The following is a 23,106-nucleotide window of genomic DNA, read 5'->3' on the forward strand; positions in this document are numbered from 1 at the left end:
TCCCTCCACGAAGCCCCCGTCTCCAGCAGCTTCTGGGCAGGGGGCTCCCAAAACACCTCACTCGGCCCGCTTTTAGTGCACAGTGTGAGTGGTTCCAGGTCTGTGCACACCTCGCCGGGTCTCCAGGGGCCGTCCCAGTGCTGGACACGAAGCCCACCGGGGCTTTGTTGGAGGAGTGATGGAAGGAAGGGAGGGAGAAAGGGGAAAGTGGAGACTGGTCCTTTTTCAGGGAGGTGGACCTTTAAGGGGAGGGGAGGGTACTAAAGCTCTATTTCAGTCAGGAGGACTTCAGAGCAGTGCTGTGGGCTGCTGTGGGCGTGGGAGGCAGTTGCTGGGCGAGTTCACAGGGAAGCGAGGCAAGAGGGAGCTGGGGCAGGTGTCACTGCGGTGGTCAAAGTGCGCCCCAGGTGCTGGGCCTGGGACGGAACCAGGTGACAGAGCAGAGCCCCTGCCCCTGGGGAAGCAGGAAACCTGTCTCCAACCGAGGAGGGGCCCAGGGCTGCAGGTGGGCGTCCTGGGTTGGGGCTTTGGGCGGCGGGAGCACCCAGAGATGGGCGAAGTGCAGCCGTGGGAGGTCCTGCCACTTGAGGGCCTGGGCCCGCGTCTCCACTCTGCTCAGCTGAGTCCTGAAGGTGGCATGGGGGAGGGCTGGCCAGCCCAGGCTGGGGCCGCAGGTCAGATGCTGGGGGACTGGTGGGGGCAGTAACGTGTTGCACGTGGAGTCAGGCCATACAGGAGAGGCGGCAGAACCCCAGGAGGCCGGGCCTGGGATAAAGGGAGGGCTGGGCGGGGGACAGAAGTCGCCTGGCGATCGAGGGTGATGCTGTGAGGATGGGTGGGCCGGAGGTCAGGTTAGGGAGCCAGGAGGCCAGGGCCCATGTGCTAGGCCCGCACTCCCGACAGAAGGGGGCGCTCCAGGGCCTCTGCTGTCCAGTCCTGCGCAGCCCACAGCCTGGCTTCTGTGTTGAGTCCAGGGAAGGCTGGGGATGGCCGGTTCTGCCAGCACGTACGGCCCGGCATTTACGGGAGGTGCGAGAAGCCTGGCTCCTTGCCCTGGGAGGGTCCCCAGTGCCCAAGAGAGGGCAGTGCCAGAGCAGACCCCACAGAGCATGTTGGCCTGGGTGTCCAGGGGCACAGTGGGGGGCTTTGGCGGAGAGATCCCATCTGCCGGGCTGCCTTGCTGGAGCAGGTGGGCTGGAAGCCAGGGCCTGGGGCTCTCTCCCCTTCCTGCTCCTGGCTGGGGAGGGATGGACACGCCATTGTTCTGGGGCTTGGCTCCTACGTGGTAGAGAGGGGCCAAGTTTTGGTCTCCCTGAAGCTCTCAGGAATGTTACCGGGCTTGCCAGAGTTTCCCGTCACTGACAGCATGCCAGTCATCTCGTTGACCAGCCAGCCAGAGGGCACCTCCAAGGGGCCCACAAGATGGACACACCCTGGCAGGAGTCCTGGGGGAGGGCAGAGACCTGCTGGGGGCCAGGGGTGGGTGGCACTCTTGCAGCAGCAGCATCCTCTGAGGAGGAAGTAGGGAAAGTGCCCAAGAGGTAAGACTGAGGGTGAGCCTGGGGACAAGCTGCACTCCTTCTGGGGACTTGGGGGCAAGCCATGCCTTTGCCAAGTTCACACACACACACACACACACACACACACACATACACACAGTATCTGTTCAGCTTGCTGTTTTCTGGAAGTAAACAGGGATGGGACTTGAGACTCCTGCAGATGTCAGGACCACGAAGTACATGCCATGCACCCTCCAAATCAGCTGGCCCAGCTCCGCCCTGACAGCCCCTGCACTGACCACCCTGCTGTGGGTGGCTGGGTTGGTGCCCCAGGCCGTGAGGTGAGATGAGCCGCGCGGGTGATGCTGGCTCAGCTCTCCCACCCCCGCCTGACGCCGCAGTCCCTCGCCCTTCTTTGGGAGACGCCTCCCTTCCCTGTCTATTCCTCTGTGTTTCCGCCACGCTTATGGTTCACTGAGGGCCAGGCCAGCACTGGGGACAGAATAGAGGGTTCTACCTGCGGGGGCGGGGAGCAGTTGAGCCAGGGTGGCAGTGTGAGCGTGTGGGGCCCTCCAGCGGATCCCCCCGCTTCCTGGATGCCTTCCTTTGGGTCGTGGGGTTGCAGCAGGCTGCGGGCACTCCTCTGCCTGTTTGCCAGGTGCTCCGTGTGGGGCTGCGGCGAGAGCAGAGCAGGGCGGCCGCGCGCGCGGCAGAGGTGCCGGCAGCGGCAGGTGGCAGCGTGCGATCACTCGTGCCTCCAGGGGTCCGACCTCCCTTCCTTCTCCGGGCCCAGCGGCCTCCCAGGTGTGCCGCGAGGACGGACAGACGGGGTCTGGGTGCAGGTCTCTGCAGGAGTGACAGGTGCCGTGGGGGGATGGGGGCGGGGCAGGTGTTGATCGGCCGCCCCTCCCAGCGGCTCAGAGCGAGGGCAGGATCGAGCAGCGCAGGCGCCATCGCCGATGCTCGCGCTTTAAACAGGAAGCGCCCAGAGGCCCCCAGCCCTCTCGGAGCCCCTCCCACCACGCACCCCTGCCCCTGGGGGCGCTCTTAGGGTTTTCTAGCCTTTAAAGAGCCTCTGTCCGGTTTCCCGGGATTACGGGGGCGCCGAGCGTCGCGATGGAGATGGGTACCCGGGGTGGGATGCGGGCGGTCCCCCACACCGTCCCCAGCCTGGTTCCCGACGCGGCCGGCAGGGGGCGCTCCAGCACAGGCGCCGGAACCGACCCTGGAACAGGCTCTTTTTTCCCACCCCCACCGTAACCAGAGAAAAGTGTTTCAGGGCAAAGCGGGGGAAGAAGTCGCCAATCGCTCCCGACTCGTTTGCTCCTCCGCTCCGAGTCGCATTCGCCGCCAGCCCAATGCCGCTCCCGGACGGGGCGCACAGCCCGGGGGGTGTTTACAGGGGGGCGCGCGGCGGGGGCCACACCAACCGGACCTTCGTGTTCGACGACGGCCGATGCGCCGCCAGGTACGGTCTGCAGTGCCCTCCCCCACGTGGAGGGACCCCGGACGGGGCTCGTGCCACCCCAGGGCCCCTCATCCTCAAATCCCCACTTCCCAGGACTACCTGCTCCCCAGGACCCCGGAGCGTGGGGAGCGTGGGGAACAGGGGTGCCCTTCAGGACCCGGTCGCAGTGAGGCGAGTCCTTACTCAGATGACCAGCAGGTGGCCAGAGTGTGGCCATTCTTACCTGCGGGGCTGTGAGCATCTCCCAGGCACCACGAGGCGCAGACCCTGCGGGCAGGAAGCTGGAGTGCCTGGCATGCCAGAGGGGCCAGGTGCTGTGCTGGCCTCCCAGCTCCCTCTCTGGTCAAGCCTGGGGGAGGAGCCAGTGGGGGTGGCAGCGCTGTACCCAGCGAGGCACAGGGGCCAGGTTTCCCCAGGTAGAAGTGGGTTTTCAAGGGCAGCTCCTCCTAAGAGGAGCCTTGTTTGGGGTGTGGGGTACCGGTGGGCTGTCAGATGAAGGGCAGGAGTCCTGGGTTCTAGTTGCTTGGTGATTTTCAGCTGGTCACGTGTCTTTCAGGGTCCTTGCTTATTCATCTGTGTGAGGAGAGAATTAACTGACAGGGGCTTCCAGGTGGCCTGGGAGCCGACCTTCCCTGTGCAGTGTCCCACGATGCCACGAAGCTCCTGCCTGTCCAGGTGACTGGCACAGAGGGCACCGTGCCGGTGGGCGTCCCAGGAAGGGCAGAGTGGTGACAATCCCGATGGGGGTTTGCCCCAGGGCCCTGTCCTCGGGGCGCTCTCCCCACCCCACCAGCCCCAGAGGACAGGCACACACGTCTGCCCCTCACCCTGCGCCAGGACCCAGACTCCAGGTCACCCACAGCCGCTGCCCTGTGTGTGACCCTCCCTGACTGGGCAGAACCTTGGACTCTGGGTCCCGCTCGGTCAGCTGTTCTAAGGCCGGAGAAGGGGTAGATGCCGGGGTTCAAGACCAGGTGCTCCGGCTGTTTCCTTGTGGGACTTGGCTTCCCAGCTTGCCAAGTGAGTGGTCGAGCGAATGGTCTTTAAGGGCCGTTCCTGGTGAGGGACCAGGACCGGAAGGGGAAGCTTCCAGCCACATGTCAAGGGTCAAGGTGGTCCCTCTGCAGGGACAGCGCAGGCCTGGCACCCGTGGGGTCCTGGGGGCACAGCTTTGGGTGAGAGGCAGGGGCCCCGAGAGCAGGCTGTGCAGGTGGTATCCTTGGGAAGTGGAGTTCACCCCGTGAGGTGGGCACAGCCTGGACCTCCCTCGGGCTGCCCTGAGGGATCAACCAGGTGGCGTCTGTCAGGCACAGAATAAGTGACCAGAGAGGGGTCTTGTGACGTGGTTCGGATGCCTCTCTGCCCATCTCCCTGCTCGGACAGGTGTCACCCATCTTTCTGGCGACCCGTGTCCAGTTCCCCTGCCCTACTTGACTGCCTGCTGCAGGCGAGGTAGGGGCTCGGTCCCCCAGATGGCTCTGCGTCCGCAGGGACAGCGCTCCTCTCCCCTGGTCGGAGCTGACCTCTGACCCTGCAGTGATTTGCCGTCATGCTTCAGACACGTGTGGAGTGGCTGCCAGGGCCAAGGGTATGTCAGGCAGGCTGGGTAGGGACCCCCCCCCCGACCAGGAAGGTCAGGCGGGGTAGAGATCCCCACCCCCTGCCCAGAGCAGGGGAGACTGGCTGAGAGGGGAACCTGGCTGGGGTGGGGTGGGGCAGTGGAGGCCAAGGCTGGCAGCTCAGGGATGTGGGCTTTAGCTCGGAGAGGGAAGACCCCGTGTAGGTGGGTGAGGATCCAGGTTGGTGGAGCTCGAGGGGTGGATTCCTGCACCAGGTTTCACAGCAGGGTCAGCCCTGGAAACCAGAGTCCTAGCTTTGCACCTTCCCACTGGAACCTCCTGGTCCCCCAACAGCCCTGCCTACCCAGGGCCAGCATGGGACCCTCTGGGCCCCAACGGTGGAAGGCGCAGATCTAGGGCTGGCATCCCGCCAGGGTGCATGTCTGGCTGGAGGTCACGGCCAGCCCTCCCGGCCCATATTAGGGAGCGGTGCCTGCGGGGCAGCAGGAAGTGGCCCAGGATCCGTGGGAAAAGGTTCCCAAGGCCCGAGGTACAGGCCAGTCTTGTCCGGCAGGAGGGGCAGCTTCCTGGTCTGGGGGCCAGAGGGAACTTGGGGGTCTGCCTTCGGCCCGGGGTGGCTACGGCCACAGCTCGGGAGGACAGAGGTGAGTGAGCAGGGGATGGGGTGGGGTACCCGCTCGGAGCTCGGCTTGTGTCCAGCGCGGGTCCGTGGGTGTCATCTGTGCGCTCACGCGGGCTCCGTCCACCGTTCACACGGGTGTCCCAGCCTGTCCATGTGTCTGACTAACCCCGAGTTACCTGGCACGACCCTGCTTCGGCAGGGGTCGTGCTTTGTTAGAGGGTTTCGTGACTGAATCATGAACTCTGCCCTGAGGCTTCTCCTTCCGTCCAGAGGATGTGGGGATTTGCAAGCTGTGCCCGGGTGTGTGGAGCCCAGGGTGGAGCCCCGAGATGGGTGCTGGCCCAGGGGCAGCGCCTGAGGGCACGGGCGCTTTTAAAGGAGTCGTGGGAACTCTGTGGGCTGTGTGTGCGGATGGGCCACCCATGTTCACCAAAACCTCTTCCTCCTACCGTGCTCGGGGATGGGGAGGCCTGGCCCGTAGCCGAGGCCCGTACTAGACGCTGGCAAGTTTAAACCATTTGCAGAGGACGAGGCAGGGTCAGTAGGCCAGCTCCGGGCTGGGGTTCCTGGAAAGGCCTTTCCTAAGAGGTCTGCTCTGCGATTTAGACTTCCCACAGGGGGTATGTTCAGGGGTCCCTTGTGCAGTCTCTCTGGCTGTGGCCAGCTTGTCCTGCATGGGGCAGTGAGCCCTGGAGGCCACCCTGCAGTGCCAGCCTTGCGGGCCTGGGATGCTGCCCTGCACGTTGACGATGACGTGACCAGAAACGCCCCTCCTGCCCATAGGACAGCCTCCCGCCCCTGGGGCAGGCCCCACGTGGGCCTTCAGCCATCTTCACAGAGACCCTGGATGTTGGGCCAGAGGCCGCTGCGGGACACCTCTCGGCAGGTGTCTGATCTTGGGAAGAGCTCAGAGTCTTAAATCAGGGACGGAGGCCCCAGGTGCCAGGCGAGTGCGGAATTTCACCCCATCTGGCAGACATGGGGGCTCCTAGGGTGTTGGGAGAGCTGACCCTGGAGGTCCTGGCAGATGTCACAGGACAAAGGACAGGGAAGCCAGCCGGGGAGTTGGATTCTCCGGGACGTGAGGCTCTAAGGAGAGGGACCTGCTGGGTGTGAGGTGTGGGCAGGGTGTCCCCACCTGGGCCTCAGCTTCCAGGCAAGGCCCAGAGTGCCCCGGCAGGCCGTGCCAGCCCTTGGAGCCTGGTGGCTGAGCAGGGACACGGTGGTGCCCCAGTCCCACGGCCATGGGAGTGGGGCACACAGGGCAGCCTTCCGCCTCAGCCCCCTGCAGCTCGGCCCAGGCCTCCCCCGGCACCTCCCAGTGGCCACCACGCACCCAGCCAGGGGGCGGGCACCCAGGGGGTGAGTGCTGGGTCTGCCATCTGCACGTGGGCTCGCTGCCCGGCACTGAGGGACCCGGGCACACTGCGTCCCCCGCGGGGGCGTGCAGCATGGGCTCTCCCCAGAGGTAGATCCAAGCCTAGGTGAGCGGCCGGTAGGGTGGGAACTGCAATCCCCGTGGCTTCTGCCTCCCCTGTGTCCAGGGGGCGGGCCCACGGCTTGGGGAAGGCCAGGGGTGGTGATGGCGCCCCCGTGGCCACGCCCAAGGCCCCGTGGCCACACGGCTACCAGGCCCCTCCTCGCTGTCCTCTGGGCTGGCTTTGTGCCAGGGGGTAGCTGCTATGAAGTGTCTGTTTCGATAGCTCTCCAGCTTGAATTTGGCTCAACGACGACGTGTTCTGAGCTTCCCCTCTGGGATCTGATGCAGCTCGGAGACGGCGGCGAGCAGCCGTCCACGGCGTTGACTCAAAGGTTCCTCCCCTAGGGAGAGGGTGGTCCTTCCCCAGACGTGCACCCCCGCCAGCTCTAGGCAGCTTGAGCAGCTCTAGCTTTTTTATTATGGTGGGTGTCGCGGTCAGCAGAGGGATTCGGCGGTTTTCTGCTTCCCCGGGCACCCAGCCCAGCGCTCGACTGTCTGCTCCCCGACCCTGGTGGTGCTGTGACGTCTGCAGGACTCCCCTGCGGGGCACTGGGCAGGGATGTGTGCGCATGTGCGGGCAAACACGTGTGTGCGCATGCGTGTGCACTGTGCATGCATACATCCACGCCTGTGTGCACGCAGGCGCACACACAGGTCCATGCGTACCCACGCATGTGCACACACGTGCACACATCCCCCATCCCTCTTGTCAGTCATAGATCTCCAGTTTCCTTGGAAATTTTGAACCAAGTGTGAGCTACTGAAGAATGCATCTGAGGAGAGGGAGCATGTCTTTGAGCCCGAGGGGGGTGTCCCTCAGTCCTACTCCGGGTTGGCTTGAGCACTGCAAGCAATCTGGACTCCTTTATAAACGAGCCTTGGGGGGGAGAAGGGACATTTCCCCAGGATGTCATATGCCCTTCCTCCGCAGAGACCGGCCCGTGGCTGGGCCCAGGACAAGGACTGGGGCTGCGGCTGCAGCCTGGTGATGCGTGGGGAGAGGAAGGTCATCCTGGCGCTTCTCACGTCCAGTAACTCAAGCCTTGCTCAGTACGTCTCCTGGTGTAGCAGCAAGGTTGAGGCACAGCCCTTAGCTCACCGTTCACCACCCCCACGCCCGCCGAGCTGTCACTGTGCGGTGGGGACATCCTGCACACCTGGTATGAGCCAGGCAGCTAGAGAAAGCCCCATCTCACTGGGGTCCTCTCGGAGCAGATTGTTTAGTTTTTAACCTAAATGGGATCCTTTGAGAGAGCTGTTCTTTTGTAGAGACGTGTCCACTCGGGTCACTGGGACCTGCGTGTTCACAGCGCAGCATGTCCTGCATAGCGGACGTTCGGGCCGTCTGCAGGGTCATCGTGAAGCTAGGGTCTGTGCCCAGCGTCCTAGGCACAGAGGAGGGTGTCCCAGCTGGAGTCTCGGGGTCAGAGAGTCCCCCCCCCCATCATGGTACTTGCTGGGCTGTCTCTCTAGTGGCTGGGGAGGCAGCAGGTCCTTCACGTGTGTGTCAGTTGACTTTTTTGTTTTGTTTTCTCTTCTTTGAGCTGCTGTTCGTTCGTCCTTTGCCTCCTTCTGCCTGTCTGTCTTTCCTGCGTGACTTGCAGGCATCCTTGCACCGACCTGATTTCTCTCACTGTTCTTCCCTTTCATCAGCGTGTCTTTAAACAAAAGCATCTTGTTCCCACGTGGAAGCATTGATACGTCTCTCTTGCTGAACAAGAAGCCTCTGGACCCCACGCATCTTTGCCCTGCGTTCTCTTCCAGGCTCCTCCTCGTCTGGGGGCTGTGAGCTGGGGTCTTTCTTTAGCTGACGGAAGGCCCGTGGCCAGATGGCATAGCCACTGAGAGTACCTGAGCTCCGGCACTGGCCCTGCCCAGGCAGCTGAGTTACTTCAGTTCTGTGGCGTCTGTTTCCCCGTCAGCAAACTGGGGGGACGCCATTCCCACCACACAGGGTGTTGTGAGCGTCCCATGAGAGGCCCTGAGGATGGGTTGGGCTGCTCTCATTCCAACAGCAACACTGAATTACTGATGTCCCTCCCGAGGCCTCCTTTCTCTCCTGAATTCCCCTGCTCTGTGTTCTCTCTCATACCAAGCCCTAGAGATCCCGTTGCTGGAGCTGTAAATTAGCCCTGACAGCTGGCAAGGCCCGTCCCTTCTCTGTTTCGCTCTTACACCTGTCCTGGCAGGTCTTGCATATTTATCCTTCAGCGTGAATCTCGGAAACAGGTTCTGAGAAGATGAGCGTGTGCATTGGCGGGAGCTGATCAGCTTTGCCCCTTCCTCTGGAGGAGGGTTGCTGAGCTCTGGGAGCACGGCCCCCTCCTGCCGTCGGTGAGAGCGCCGGAGAGCGGTGGGCCGTTGCTCTGAGTGGTCCTGGAGGCCGGTGGCAGGTGGGGCCCCGGTTCCTGAGTTTGCACGGCTGCCGTGAGCAGGCCCTCCCTCCCGTGATGCTGCCACCGCCTTGTCGCTCCTGCCTTGGGTTTGTGTGACCCCGTTAGATGCTCTCCTTTGTTCTAATAGGTTTCAACTGATTTTCTTGGGTTTTCTTGGCAAACGGTGATGCCTGCTGCAGACGATGAGAGCCCCATCTCTTCCTTTTCTTACTCTTTGCTTCGTCTCAGTGGGAGCCGAGGACGCCCATCGTGGTGGGCAGACTCTGGTGTTCCCAACTGGAGTGGGAATGCCTCCAGGATTCCATTGCCTGGATTTTTTTTGGTTGTTGTTAATCAAATTAGGAACGTCTCCCCCTATATCTAATGTATTAATGGGTTTGGGGGGGTCTTAACAAATCTTTTTTCTGTATCTACTCACAAGATCATGTGGATTTTCTCCTTTAATTTCTTTTTTTAAAATAAATTTATTTATTTATTTTTGGCTGCATTGGGTCTTCGTTGCTACGTGTGGGCTTTCTCTAGTTGCGGCGAGCAGGGGCTACTCTTTGTTGCGGTGCGCGGGCTTCTCGTCGTGGTGGCTTCTCTTGTTGCGGAACGTGGGCTCTAGGCGCGCGGGCTTCAGTAGTTGTGGCACGTGGGCTCAGTAGTTGTGGCTCGCGAGCTCTAGGGCACAGTCTCAGTAGTTGAGGCGCACGGGCTTAGTTGCTCCGCGGCACGTGTGGTCTTCCCGGACCAGGGCTCGAACCCGAGTCCCCTGCATCGGCAGGCGGATCCTTAACCACTGCGCCACCAGGGAAGCCCTCCTTTAGTCTCTTTGCATGGTGGAGTATATCGCCCTCTTTTTTAGGTAAGCCCCACTTGGTGTTGCTGGTGCGGTGCTGTTGTGCGCTACCGCGCTCCATTGGTAGCAGTTTACTTAGGATTCTTGCGCCAGAGCATTAAGGGAGATTGTCTCACATATACACTGGTGTTGCCTGCCCCTGATTTGGGTGATGGGATTAGGAGAATAAGCAAAGTCGCTTCTGTTTCTGAGCTTTGGAATGGTTTGACTGAGGTGGCAGAACTTGTGCAACTACTGGGGCCTGGGGCCTTTGGCCGGAGAAGCAGGTTTTTGACCACTTTACCCTCCTCAGTTTTGCTTGACTCCTTGACCACCAAGGGGGCGGATTTGGGAGGGACGGGAAGCAGGAGTCCTGGCCCTCAGAGGGGTTCCCCTTGGCCGCCTGTAGGCAGTGCAGCTGCTGGTAAACAGGACGGCCCCGTATCAGGTGCACCTGGCTTCCCCACGCCCCACTTTGTGGGCCTCTTCCTAGGCTGTGTGAGCCCAGAGGTCCTCACCTCCCGTCGGAGGGACGGGGAGTCCTGGCTGCACGCGGGGTTCTGAGGATTCTGTGCCACATGCTGCATTCACAGTGCCTGGCACACGGCTGGCACTGGGTGCTGGGGCCCTGGCTCTGCCTCCCCTGGGCCCGGAGGGTCAGGGCACGTGAGCACATGTGCACCAAACTGGGAGATGACTTCCCGCCGTGTGTGCCGGGTGTTGGTTTCCTTTCTCCTCCTTAGCCTCCCTTGTTGGATCCCGTAGGTCGGCATCCCGAGTCTAAGCCCCCCAGAGGGGCCTCCGGCCAAACTGGGGAGACCGTGATGGGGAGCTGGCCATCCCAGGAACCTGACGCTTGGGGTCAGACCCTTTGTCCACTGGAATTTGGCCAAACTGCTAGCTCACCAGCCCCAAATTAAAAACTGACGTGGATTACGCACCCGTGTGCTAGATACCACACTGCACACCTCAACCTTGCTGTCTCCTTACATCTTTACAGTCACCTGCTAAAGGTAGAAGGCGTCAGGATATTCATTTACAGATGAGGGAACTGAGGCTCAGGGAGGTGAAGTGACTTTCATGGGGCCACCCAGCATGGACTAATGGGGCAGGACCGAGCCCGCTCAGTCATCAGGACCCTTGGTGGCTCCCTGGGCCTGCGGGTTTATGCCAACGGGCCCTGAGAGTCCCCAAGGCCTTGCCGGGGAGGGGGCTGCTCTGCCCTGGCTCGGCAGGGTGTTGGTGAGTCGCACAGAAGAAGTTCCATGCCTTGTCCTGAGGGCAAGCTAGGGCCGGGGAGATGGACGCCTTCTTTATGCCACCGAAGCACTGAGTTCTCATAGAAATCGGCCGTTCTTCCATGTGGCCAGCACACAGAACAGAAAGGATAATGGGCGTGGTTTGGGGGTCCCAGACTTCCTCCCGGCCCCTCTGGGCCCGCAGGGAAGAGCGAGTGGGAAGGGGAGACGAGGAGGCAGAGGTGGGGCCTTGCTTTTGCCCCACCTGGACCATCTCAGCTCCGAGGGGGATGGGACCCCCCACACTCCTGCATGCCCAAGAGCTCTCAGCGACACAAGCCTTTGGGCTTGGAGAGAGGCCTCAGCCAGCCCCCTCGTTCAGCCACCTCCCTCCTACAAGTGGCACCATTCCAGGAGACCTGGGGCCCTGGTTCTTGGCCAGCACAACAAACACTCAGGTTCATGTGGGCTTTCGGCTCCGCTGGTGCAACGAGGCATGATGCCAGGAGGCCTGTGGGGTATCTGCTCTGCACCCTGTGCTCACTCCAGTGTCCGGTGTCCCAGCAGCACCGTCAGGGAAGAAGGGCAGCGTCCCCCGTCATCCTCCCCAGGCCACAGCGTGTGGGCAGGGGCCTGGCCTTCTGACTCCTCGTGCACTTTCTACCCCCGCTGTGTCCCCCTGAAGCAAACAGCGGCCCTGGGTTCCGAGCGCTTCCACGGGCCCTGCCGTGTCCGGGCCTTGAGGCCAGGAGAGAAAACCCAAAGCAGGTCAGAGTGGGGAGGGGGTCAGAGGCAGCCACGCCCGGGGAGCTGCAGCCTCTTGGGGTTCTTCCATTGAAAGGGGCTTTTGGCAAGAAAGGGGCAAAAGCAAGAAGATGGAGCCCCCAACCTCAGCCCGTGTGGTTCCCCCGCCTGCGTGCCCCTACCCACGGCCCCACCAGCTTGTGACTAAGGAAAAACATGCAGCCACGCTGATGCAATTAAGGAAATGTTATTTCTCAAATGCTGCCAGATCCTCGGGGTTGACCCCGAGACCCGGGAGGACAGCACGCAGGCGTGTTGGGCCCACGTGGTCTCTCGCAGCCTCGGCCTGGGACGGTCCTTGAGCAGCTCCCGATGGCCGTGGGATGGGGGGCTGACACCTGCCTGCTGCTCGTCCAGGGGGTCGGGAGGCATGGGCCAGGCCCTCGGTGGGGGCCCAGGGAATGTGCCTGCCCTTCCCAGGTTGGGGAGGGAGAGGAGGGGTCCATAGTGCCCACCCACCCGCGTGGACCTCGTGCTCCAGGTGAGTGGCCCTGGCCTCCCAGCCTCTCGTACAGCCTGCCCGTGGTTTTTCAGCGTGGGAGTGAGTGTGGTCAGCAGACCCCTGCACCTGCCCAGAGGCTGAGCTGGGCTCCTCCATCGTCCTCCTGTCCCTTGGGGGGACGGGCTTGACAGTGGGGAGAACCCACCTCCCCCCCGCCCCAGCTCATCTGCCCTGCCTCCTGTGGTGACTGAGAAGGGGCCCAGGAGGCCATTCCCGGGTCCACCACTAAAGGGTCACAGCTGATGTGCTGCTCCCCCGACCCCGGGGTCTTGGCTCTTAGAAGAGTGAGTGAGGGCTCAGCCCAGCGGGCAGAGGCTGCAGGGAGATATTATAACTCCTGCCTCCCCACCAGTGTCCCACCGGGCGCTGAGGGGCAGCACCTAGGGTTGGCCTTGGGCTGGACTCAACCTGGAAGGCCAGGTGGTTGCCAGAGGGCCGGGAGTCCCCGGGGTCTGACCTGACTCCCACTTGCGCTGGTGGCCCGGCCCCGGCCCTGCCCACCTGCACCATGGAAATGAGAATCCCCACTAGTTAACTAGTTACCGGTGTGCAGCTGCCCTGCTGCGTCCGGCACCACTGTGTTGTGGCTCCAGGGGTAGCTAGCGAGCCTCTGACTTGGAGGGCAGAGAGGGCCTGTTGTGATGTCCAGACGGCCCTGGGGGCTGCTGCCCTGGACGCTGGGAACTGGGAGCCTCGGTGCGTGAGGGTAACTGTAGCCAGAGCTCACCTGGGTGTGGGAATGGGGGCAGGAAAGGGGAAGGAGCCCTGGAAGACGAATGTCGGTGCCCCAGGAGGCTGCAGACTGCCAGGGACCCTCCCGGTTTACCGGGTGTGACCCCTGCTCTACCACTGCCAGGTGATTGGGACAGGGGTCTCTGTGGCCTCAGAATCCTGGTGACACTGGGCAAAGGGATCCCGCCCTCCCCTGCTGACACCCCCTCGCAGGCTCTGATCCGAGCTGAGCTGCTTGGCCCCAGGGAGGCCGCAGATGAGGGCCTCTTCGTAAGCCTCCTGGTCGCTTCCCCCGAGCTCAGCAGCCTGAGGGTCTGGAAGGGGGTCTTTGATGGGGAGCTGGGTGTCCTGGACCCTGAGGAAGGCTGCGCAGCCGGCTTTGGCAAAGTCTGCGTGGGGGGAGCCGGGAGGGCTTCCACGGCCCCCGCGGCATCGGGGGTGGTGTGAGCGCCTGCCCCTGCTATCGGCAGTGGTGGACCTCCCCAACGCCCTGGAGGTGCTTTGTTCGGAGTGGGCCGCGCAGCCCGGCAGCAGCTGTGGGCGCAGCGGCGGGGCTGTGCTGCGCGGCCAGGCGCGTGGGGGGCGGGGCGGGCCTGGGGCGGCTGGGCGCGCGGGCCGGGGGTTGGGGGGCCCGGGGGCGGCGGGGCGGGCGGGGGCTGTGCTGGCCGGGGGCCGCCCTGCGCGGCGAGCGCGGGCGCAGGCTGAGGGGGCGCTGGCGTGTGCCCGCAGGCAGCCCGGCGCCGGGGACGGCGGCCGCGGGGACGGCGCGCTCCTGGACACTGTCAGCCTCAAGATGAGCGACCTGGACTCGGAGCTCGTGCCCTTGCCACCGCGGTACCGCTTCCGGGACCTGCTGCTGGGCGACCAGTCCTTCCAGAACGACGACAGGTAGGGCGGGGGGTCGGCGCGCGGAGTTGTCCGTGGTGCTGAAGGCCGCCGCTGCGCCCGCGCTGCCTGGGGCCCGCGCCCTTCAACTTTCCCGGGTTTCCGGGACCCCGAGAAGTTGGGGGGTGGGGAGGGTGGGAAGCATTTTCCCGGGAGGAGCCTTGACGATGAGACGGGAGGCTCTGTGCTGGGGAGTCCCAGAGACCAGTCCCCGGGCCAGCCTCTCCGTCTCTGCCCACAGGCCCCCAGTCCCTCTGGCAGCTCTGCTGATTTGGGGCACAAGCCAGGGCCGGAAGCGCCACGTGGCGAAGCCCCGCAGGCTGGCTGAGGGCTGGCGTCCTCCAGACGCTGGCTGTGGTCATTTATTATTAATTAAGGGAGCTCATGTTGTGGTCACCAGGGATGACAACGTGCCCTCACCTCGGATTCTCCTGGGGGCACAAAGCAAAATGAACTTGAGTCTTTCGGCAGAGGACCAGCAAAATGAGCCCTTGGAAATAATTCATGTGCTGAGGAGGCTGGCAGGAAACTGGGAGAAATGTTGCTTTTCTCTGCCCTTTCCCCAAATAGCTGTCTCAGTAAACACCCAGCACCATAGCTCCATCAGCCTCGGGGGAAGTTCTTTATGCGTGCAGGGACTCACGCTGGAGCCTGTGGGACTTCGGACCAGAACCACTTCCCTTGCAGTGTGTTGGGGGAGGGGCCCCGGTGTCTGCGGGTCTCCTTCCCCACCAAGCCCTGAACTGGGCTCGTGAATCTGCAGTTGTCCCAACAGTGCAGTTATTCAAGTTAGCACGTAAAGTCCGTGAGGTTGGAATTCGTCAGGGCACAGATCAGGCTCTCAGAATAATTCAGTGCTGAAGCTGTAGCTGGGAAAGAAATCGTGCTTGTGGAGGAGGCCAGCATGTAAGGACTGTGTGTGAGACTTGGGGAAAGTGAGTTTAAAATGCATTCTGACTGCCGGAAACAGAATATCCTTCCAGACCTCCCGTAGCATTCAGTTGCATTCTCCAGGTAGAATCAGGAGGAGAGATGGAACCCAAGGGCTTCACCCACATAGAACCAAGGGTGCAAACCCAGCAGAGGGGCACATTAAGGCCGTGTAGTTTTTATCTTGGTGGACTGAGTACTGTGGTAATAGGTAAACCCACCCGAAAACACACAGCCAGGTGGAGAGTTCGTTTAGCTACCTGGGTGGGCAGAGGCAGAGGAGGGCAAGGCTGGGCACTTCTCTAAGCCAGACGTGAGCTCAGCACCTTCCTGAGTCAGCACCAGGCCCTCACTGCCTGCTCCGCTGGGACTTGATTAATTCTCGATAACAGCAGCCCCAGAGGTTCTTTCAGAGGTGGGCAGGAAACAGCATCCATCTCCCCGAGTGGGCCTGGGGCCTCCAAATGCTCCAGAAATGCCAGTGACTGCAACTGATGTAATTGCAGTGACACATCCCTTAGATTTTAGGAGTGGATGGCAGGTCCTTGCCGTCAGCCAAGGGTGGCGTGTGTCTGCCTGGAGGGAACTGTCCCTGTCCCCTGGGAAATGGGAAGCTGGCACTGAATCCTCCACCGTGCTCTGGACCCTGTGGCTTGGGAGGGTGGGGTTTATTGTGGTAAAATATACAAAACCTAAAATATAAAGTGACATTTGGTACATATACATCATCACCACTATGTAGTTCCAGAGCATTCTATCACCCCAGACAGAAACCTCGTACCCGTGAGCAGTCACTGCCCTGCAGCTCCTGGCAACCCCCCAGTCTCTGTCCTCCTCGGCCTTGTGTTCAGGGGGAAAGTCTCCTGTGTGCTGGGCCCAGGGACTTTGTGCTTGTGTGCCCATGGTGCTCAGAGACGGGCTGTGTGTGTGTGTGTGTGTGTGTGTGTGTGTGTGTGTGTGGCGCGGGGGGAGTCCTCCAGAGGACAGGCCCCCGCGGTCCCCGGACAGGCGTGGAGACCCTGCGCTGCACGTGTGGAGAGGTGGTAAGGATGTGTCTGTACGTCGGGTGAGGGAAGGGAGCAGGCACTGGGGCTGAGAGGCTGTGGGGTGGCCGGAGGGCCCGAGAGGCTGGAGGCCAAGGACGCCAGCCTGCCCCACCAGCAGGGCCGTGTGCACTCAGCCCGTGCTTCCGTGTGCCCCAGGAACAGTCCCACAGAACCCGGGGCTGGGCCGGGGCCGGGGTCCTGGGGCTGCAGGAGGAAGGGCCGGTGGCCTGGGCGAATCGGCACTGCAGACGGGGGGCGTCGTGGGTCCGGGGAGGAGAGCTGTGCTTGCCCTCCCGCGCGTGCTCCTGGGTCCCTGCCGCCTGGGCTCCTTTCCAGCCCCACTCACGTGCCCCAGGGCAGCCTCTGTGGGGTGAGCGGGGGCGCTGCTGCCCGACTCCTGGCAGGCTGTGGGTAGGCGGCCAGGGCTGTGGGCTTCCTGTTCTCCAGGGGAATAAAGCCACAGCCATGAGTCACCACAGCCTCACACACCGTGGCCTTGGGGGGAGGGGGGGCTCAGCCCACGTGAGCGAAGGAGACTGCTCGCCAGCCTCTTGCAGGGCGGGCAGCGAGGAGGCAGGCAGAGCCAGGACTGGCTCACCTTCAGGGGGCAGCCAGGGTCCTAGGGGACCCTCATCACTGCCTGTGGCCGGGTCTCAGGGCTCCTGGGGAGCAGGGCTCTAGGCAGAAGCCCTAGACCTGGACCCTCCAAGGTCTAGGCCTCGGGGCTCCCTGCCCTGTCCCGGGTCAGCTCACTGCCCCTTTGCCCCAGGAGCCAAGGGGCAGCTCCAGGAGGCCCCTCCCCGTCCGCAGCGGACCCTCCAGTGTGCCTGGTGCACCTGGTCCTGGAGGATGGACCTGGGGCTTTGAGGGCCCCCTGTGGGGCTCAGGGGCTGCAGGCCTGGCTGGGCGGTGAGCCCCCATGCCCGCTCTGCCTCCTGCAGAGGGCCAATTGTGGCCCAGCCTGGAAGAGGCGGCTGCGAGGGGAGCGGGAAAGGGCTTTGCAGACGGGGCTTTGGTCATTTTAAGTGTTGCTTCCTTTCCTGGTCTGTAACATGGACACGAGGCTTCAGCCAGCCGCCACACCTCACACCCTCTCTGCACTGCGGTGCGGGGGACACGGGCTGTCCCACCACAGGCTCGTCTCCCATGAGGGTTAGAACCAGCCAAAGGCTGGGGTGGGCAGAGCCACAGGTGAGGAGAAGGCCCGGCCAGGTGTTCTCCTGGCTCGTGTGCTGGGACCAGCTGCCTGTCCGGCCAGGACCCCAGCCCGCAGCGGGAGGTGACGTCAGGGTCCGTGCCCCTCTCCCTCCAGGCATCTAGTGGAGGACGGGGTTGGGGGTGGGGAGGTGTGTGCGCCCCTCTGGGGGCTCCGGGGCAGCGCGGCTGCAGGGAGGTGAGGAGGCCAGGCCTCCAGGGTTAGAGCGCTGCCCAGAAGGGCCCTGTTCCGTGTTTCCCTGAGCTCTTCCAGCAACAGAGGATGGAGCCTGGCTGCTGCTATGGGATTGAGCGGCACCCCGTGTTGTTTCACCCAGCAAGCCGAGAAGTGGGGAGGCAGGCCTGTGCTGCGGGCGGCGCCCTGAGGACAGACCCCTGCCCCGCCCTGCAGGAGCCACTGTTGGCAGCCATGGCCCCCAGGGGCTCCGGGAGGGGCAGGCAGGGCTCAGAGAGGTGCCTTTGGAGCAGGCCCAGCCCCCCGGGGTCCCCTGGGTTCTCCCTGCGCGGGGGCTGAGTTCAAGCCCCTGGTTTTACCTTTAAATTCCCAGGGCCTGGCTTCTGCTTAGCCGTCAGGATGGGGCAAAGGTGGGATCCCGGCCCCATCCTGGCCAGGGGCCTGTGTCCGTCACAGACCTGAAGGCCTTGGAGGACACAGCCCACCTGGGAAATGGCGGTGGCGCAGGCTGGTGGGGCCCAGGCAGATTGGGGGGTCCCCTGCCACCTTCAGCTCCATGCAGAATAGGACTGGATGGTGCTGGGGTGCAGGGGACATGTCGTCCAGCACCCCGGAGTGTGGGTCTAAAGCCAGACGCCACACCTCCCCCCACAGCCCCTCCCCAGCCCAGAGTAGCCACCTGGGTGTTCAGGCCCAAGGCCCGGGGGTCCTCCCGGACCCCCTCCCTGCGTAAGTTGGTCACCCCTGGGGCAGCTGCTTCTGCGCCCTGGACGGCTGCCCGCCCTCACGCCAGCCTCTCCAGTGGGCCCCCAACACTCCCAGCTTCCTCTGTAGCCCAGGCCTGAAACGCTTGTGCTCACCTCAGCTCCCTCCCACCTAAGCCCAGGGTCCTTCACCTCCTCCCGGGATCCGCCCACGTCCTCCGCAGCTGCACACCTTCTGCCTTCTCCCGTCTGCCTCCGTCTCTGTGGTTTCTGACTTTAAACCATAGACAGAACAGTGGCGAGCGCGCTGGGTGCATGGACACTGGGAGCTGACCCGGACGCTGCCAGGCGGCTCTCTCAGTGTCCCTGTGTCTCTTGGGGACTCACTTTCCTCTGTCTGCATGATTAGACCAAGGAAAGGCTCAGGTCCTAGCCGATTCTGTGTGCTGTGTCCCAAGGGGGTAAGATTTATATCGATCTTTCTAGCACTTTCCGGGCCTGGGGCTCATTTGCCTGCATCTCTGCCACACCACTGTAGGACTGGGCCAGGTCTAGTTCTCCCCATTGTCACCTGGGGCCCCCCCGCAGAGAGTGACCGGGGCTCCCGGGGCAGGTCGCGCCTTCCTCCAACCCTGTGTCCTTCCCTCTGGGTGGGCGTGTGGGGGCTTGGGTCACCCCCGGTCCTGGGAGGCCAGGAGCAGGCGGGATAGACAGCGAGAAGATGGAGGATAAAGGAATAAGAACAAACGGGACGGGGAGGGTGTGGGTGATGGAGGGGCGCACACAGGTGTGAGCAGCGGTGTGGTCACCTCCACACCAGCCCGTGGACACCAAGGCAGGTCGGCGGGGCTCTTGGACCTGAGTCTGCACCTGGAAGACAGCCACACTCTCAGTGATCTGGGATTAGGGTACACCAGTCAAGGTGTTAGCAGTTCTGTGATGAGAAGGGGCCCTGGCTCCCCTTGCCCACATCCCGAGGATACTGCAGGAGACCCTGAGATGGCGAATTGGGCGTCCCCGGGAGCCGGGTCCCCATCCCGGTCCCTGGTGTTGGACATCTCAGCGCACCTCTTTGCCTCTAAGCCTGCATCCTGGGGACTTGTGTGCACGAATCAAAATTAAATTCCTCCCAATTAGTGCAAAGCAGAACACAGACTCCAGCGAGAGGTGGCCAGCATCCTCCAGTGTCACGGAAACCATGCTCGGTTTCTGCTTCACATTGCGGTTCCCTTCACTCCTGATATGCTTCCCACGATGTGCCATTTGCCATTGAAAATTCTGTGCACGTGTCATTCGGCTTCATCCACTTGGAGTGAAAATGGGAGGTGAGAGTGTCCAGGCTGGGTCTCAGGCAGCTCGAGCTCTGTGACAAACACCCCAGCCTAGGGGCTTCACCAGCAGACACTTAATTCTCACAGTTCTGAGGCTGGAAGTCTGAGATCAGATACCAGCCAGGGGTAGGGGGGGCCTGATGGGACCTCTTCCTGGTGTACAGACTCCTTCTCACCGTGTCCTCACGGGAGACACAGGCAGAGACACAGAGAGCACGTGCTCTCATAAGGGCACTAATCCCATCTTAGGGCCCCACTCTCGGGACCTCATCTAACTTTAATCACCTCCCAAGGCCCCACCTTCAAACACCATCACACTGGGGGTTGGGGCTTCAGTGTGAGTTTGGGGAGACACACACATTCCACCCACAGCAGGCTTGGGGAAACAAGGTGGACGCTACAAAAGAGATGGCCACGGCTTCCCTGGTGGTGTAGTGGTTAAGAATCCACCTGCCGAGGCAGAGGACATGGGTTTGAGCCCTGGTCCGGGAAGATCCCACGTGCCGCGGAGCAACTAAGCCCATGCGCCACAGCTACTGAGCCTGCGCTCTAGAGCCCGTGAGCCACAGCTATTGAGCCCGCGTGCCACAACTACTGAAGCCCTTGCGCCTAGAGCCGGTGCTCTGCAACAAGAGAAGCCACCGCAACGAGAAGCCCACGCACCGCAACGAAGAGTAGACCCTGCTCGCCGCAATTAAAGAAAGCCTGTGCACGACAAAGACGTAACGCAGCCAAAACTAAAATAAGTTAATTAATTGAAAAAAAAAAAAGAGAGATGGCCGGTAACCTTTCACGGGGTTAAGCTCTGCCTTGATTTCAAATTCCTTACACCCCAAGAACATCCCAGGATCCCCGGAGGGAGAGCCTTCACCTCTCCCCTCACCCACGCGGTGCGGGCGCCTGGTGAGTAGAGGCAGATCCCACAGGAAAAAGACCTGTTCAAGGTCGCACAGCTGATTGGGGGAACTTCAGGAGAGGGGGTCTGCAGGAAAGAACTGAAGACCCACTGCAGTGCTTTGAAATGGTGTCCCCCAAATTCATGTCCACCTGGCACCTGGGAACATGACCTTATTTGGCAATAGGGTCTTTGCAGGTGTAATTAAGGTAAAGATCTTGAGATGGGATGATCTTGGATTTAGGGTGGGCCCTACATCCGCTGACTGGTATCCTTGTAAGAAGAGAAACACACACAGGAAAAGCCTTGTGGAGACGGAGCAGAGACTGGGGTGATGTGGCCACAAGCCAGGGCCATCTGGGGCCGCCCGGAGCTGGAAGAAGCAGGAAGGACCCTCCCCTGGAGCCTCTGGGGGAGCACAGATTTCGTGTGGCATCTATGGGGCATCTCATGAGACTCGTGTCTGCACTGGGGGGGCGGGAGGAGAGGAGGCGTCTCCCCTGAGAAGTCGGGGAGCCCCGGGTGGTGCCCATGAGGTGATCAAAGAGCCTGGGGGGAGTGGATGAGGGCTCCTGGCTCTGGGTCTGCAGCCAGGGTGGAGTCCAGGGAGGGGGCAGCACATACCTGGCTTGGGGAAGACATTTCCCTGGTGGCCCCAACCTGTCCTTCTCGGCTGGTTTGTTTGGTCCAGGAATATTGTGTTGCATCTGGTTATTAGGGTTCACTAACTCCTTTTAATCCAGAGTGGCTCCTACCAGGTGTGGCCTCCCCAGGTCCCCCACCCTAATCTCCAAGCCGGTAAAGATGGTGAGATGTCACCCCCAGGATCTCCTTATTTGGAAGTAGGGTCTTCAGAGGTCATTACATGAGCATGAGGTCATTAGGGTGGGCCCTAATCCAACATGACTAGTGACCTTTTTTTTTTTAACATTTACTTTTTACTATTATTATTTTTGGCTGCACCGCCTCTTAGTTGCGGCACGTGGGATCTTGGTTGCTATGTGCAGGATCTTTTAGTTGCAGCATGTGGGATCTAGTTCCCTGACCAGGGATCAAGCCCGGACCCCCTGCATTGGGAATGCGGAGTCTTAGCCACTGGACCACCAGGGAAGTCCCTACTGGTGACCTTTTAAAAAAGAGAAATCTGGAGACAGACCTGAAATGATCCTCCCTCACGGCCTCACAAGGAGCCAGCCTTACTGACACCTTAATCTTGGACTTCTGGCCTCCAGAACTGGGAGAGGATGAATTTCTGTTGTTCAAGCCATCCAGACTGTGGTACTTTGTTACGTCAGCCATAGGAAGCTCATACCCATGGCAATTTTGCATTATAAGTAAGGTTACTAACCAGTTGGCTGAGTTAATCACCAGGAGGTTGGGCCCCTTCTGGTCACAGGGGCCCTTTGAAAGCAAGAGTGTTTTCCCTGGCTGGAAGTGGAAGAAAAGATTTGGGGCACAGGGGAATCTGACCCACGACTGCCACCTTAAAGGTGGAGGGGCCCAGGGATGGAGGGCAGCCTTTAGGGGCTGAGCAGCCAACAGCCAGCAGGAAAGGGGAACCTCAGTCCTACAGCCGCCAGGAGCTGAATCCAGCCAACTGGATGCACCTGGAGGCGGATTTTCCCCAGGGGTCCAGGTGGAAACTCAGCCCTGCTGATGCTGATTTCAGATGCGTGGGACCCTAAGCGAGACACCAAGCTAAGCTACACCCGGTCTTCTAACCTCGGCACTGCGGGTATATGTTGCTTTAAGCTGTGAAGTTGGCAATTTGTCACACGGCAAAGGCAGCTGATACGCCAGGCCTCTGGTCCTGCAGAATGTTCTGCCGTCTGTGTGTCTGGTTGCCTCTTGGTGGGTGGTTCAGCTTGTTGCTCCGCCTCCAGTATTCCCGTACACTGGATGTTGGATCTGAAGGTCTCGTGGACGGAACTCAAATGTTTCAGGCAAGAGAAGGTTTTAATGCCACCACCGTCCCCATGTTGCCCCATGTCCTGGTTGTCCCTCCGTTAGAGATGGCCAGAGGGACACGATGGCTTAACGATGACAGCCCAGCCCTTGCACTGGGCAGTTGTGCAAGGTGATCCGTCGTCATACGACCATGCGTTCCCCCTCCTTGGTGCAGCTAAGGGTGGCAACCCCACCGGACGTCCTCCCTGACCCCACGTTCTGTGGCGGCTTGGACAAGCTCCTTTCCGGTTCTGCTCCACCCTCCTTGAGTATAAGCCACATTCTTCTTTAACTGGTGGTTTTCCTACATCAATGGGAGCTAGTTGTACACCCCGAAACATAATTCCTGCTGAGAAAGCAGGAAAACACGCTCAATCCTTTCCATTTAATTACCAGTTTTCAAAGTGTATTATAGCAGCCTCAAAGGATGACAGCTGAAGGTGTTTTTCTGGACTACTCTTTCTGGGTTTCATGTATTGACTAATGGCGTTACATAGGTTCACCATGTGTGATGGACTGAGCAATGCCCCCCTCCCAAAGATGTACATGTCCTAATGCCTGGGACCTGCAAGTGTCTTAGGTGACGAGAGGAGCTTTGCAGATGTGTTGAAGTTAAGGATCTTGAGATGGGGAGACAGTCCTGGATCATCTGGGTGGACCCCATGGGATCACAGGGCTTTTTGAAGAGGGAGGTGGGAGGGCCAGAGTCAGTTTCTGTTTCTGAGTCTCTGTTTTGTTATGTTCATTCCTTTATTTTATTTTTAGATTCTACATATAAGTGATAACACAGTATTTGCCTTTTTCTTTCTGAATTATTTCACTAAACATAATACCCTC

The 23,106-nt window shown here is 61.3% G+C and overlaps 1 protein-coding gene across 1 annotated transcript in view; it reads left to right on the forward strand.

The window, feature by feature from the left end:
• Positions 1 to 2,746: 2,746 nt before the first annotated feature.
• KCNT1 (potassium sodium-activated channel subfamily T member 1) overlaps positions 2,747 to 23,106 on the forward strand; it is a 68,602-nt gene continuing 48,242 nt past the window's right edge. The window contains exons 1-2 of the mRNA XM_022578181.3: positions 2,747 to 2,967; positions 13,871 to 14,029. Coding sequence (XP_022433889.2) covers positions 2,858 to 2,967; positions 13,871 to 14,029 — 269 coding nt within the window. The 5' untranslated portion in view covers positions 2,747 to 2,857. The remainder of the gene's footprint in view (positions 2,968 to 13,870; positions 14,030 to 23,106) is intronic.

The sequence above is a fragment of the Delphinapterus leucas genome, chromosome 6, assembly GCF_059928025.1.
Source record: "Delphinapterus leucas isolate spDelLeu-1000000601 "Yukka" chromosome 6, BTC_Dleu_Yukka2, whole genome shotgun sequence".
NCBI lineage: Eukaryota > Metazoa > Chordata > Mammalia > Artiodactyla > Monodontidae > Delphinapterus > Delphinapterus leucas.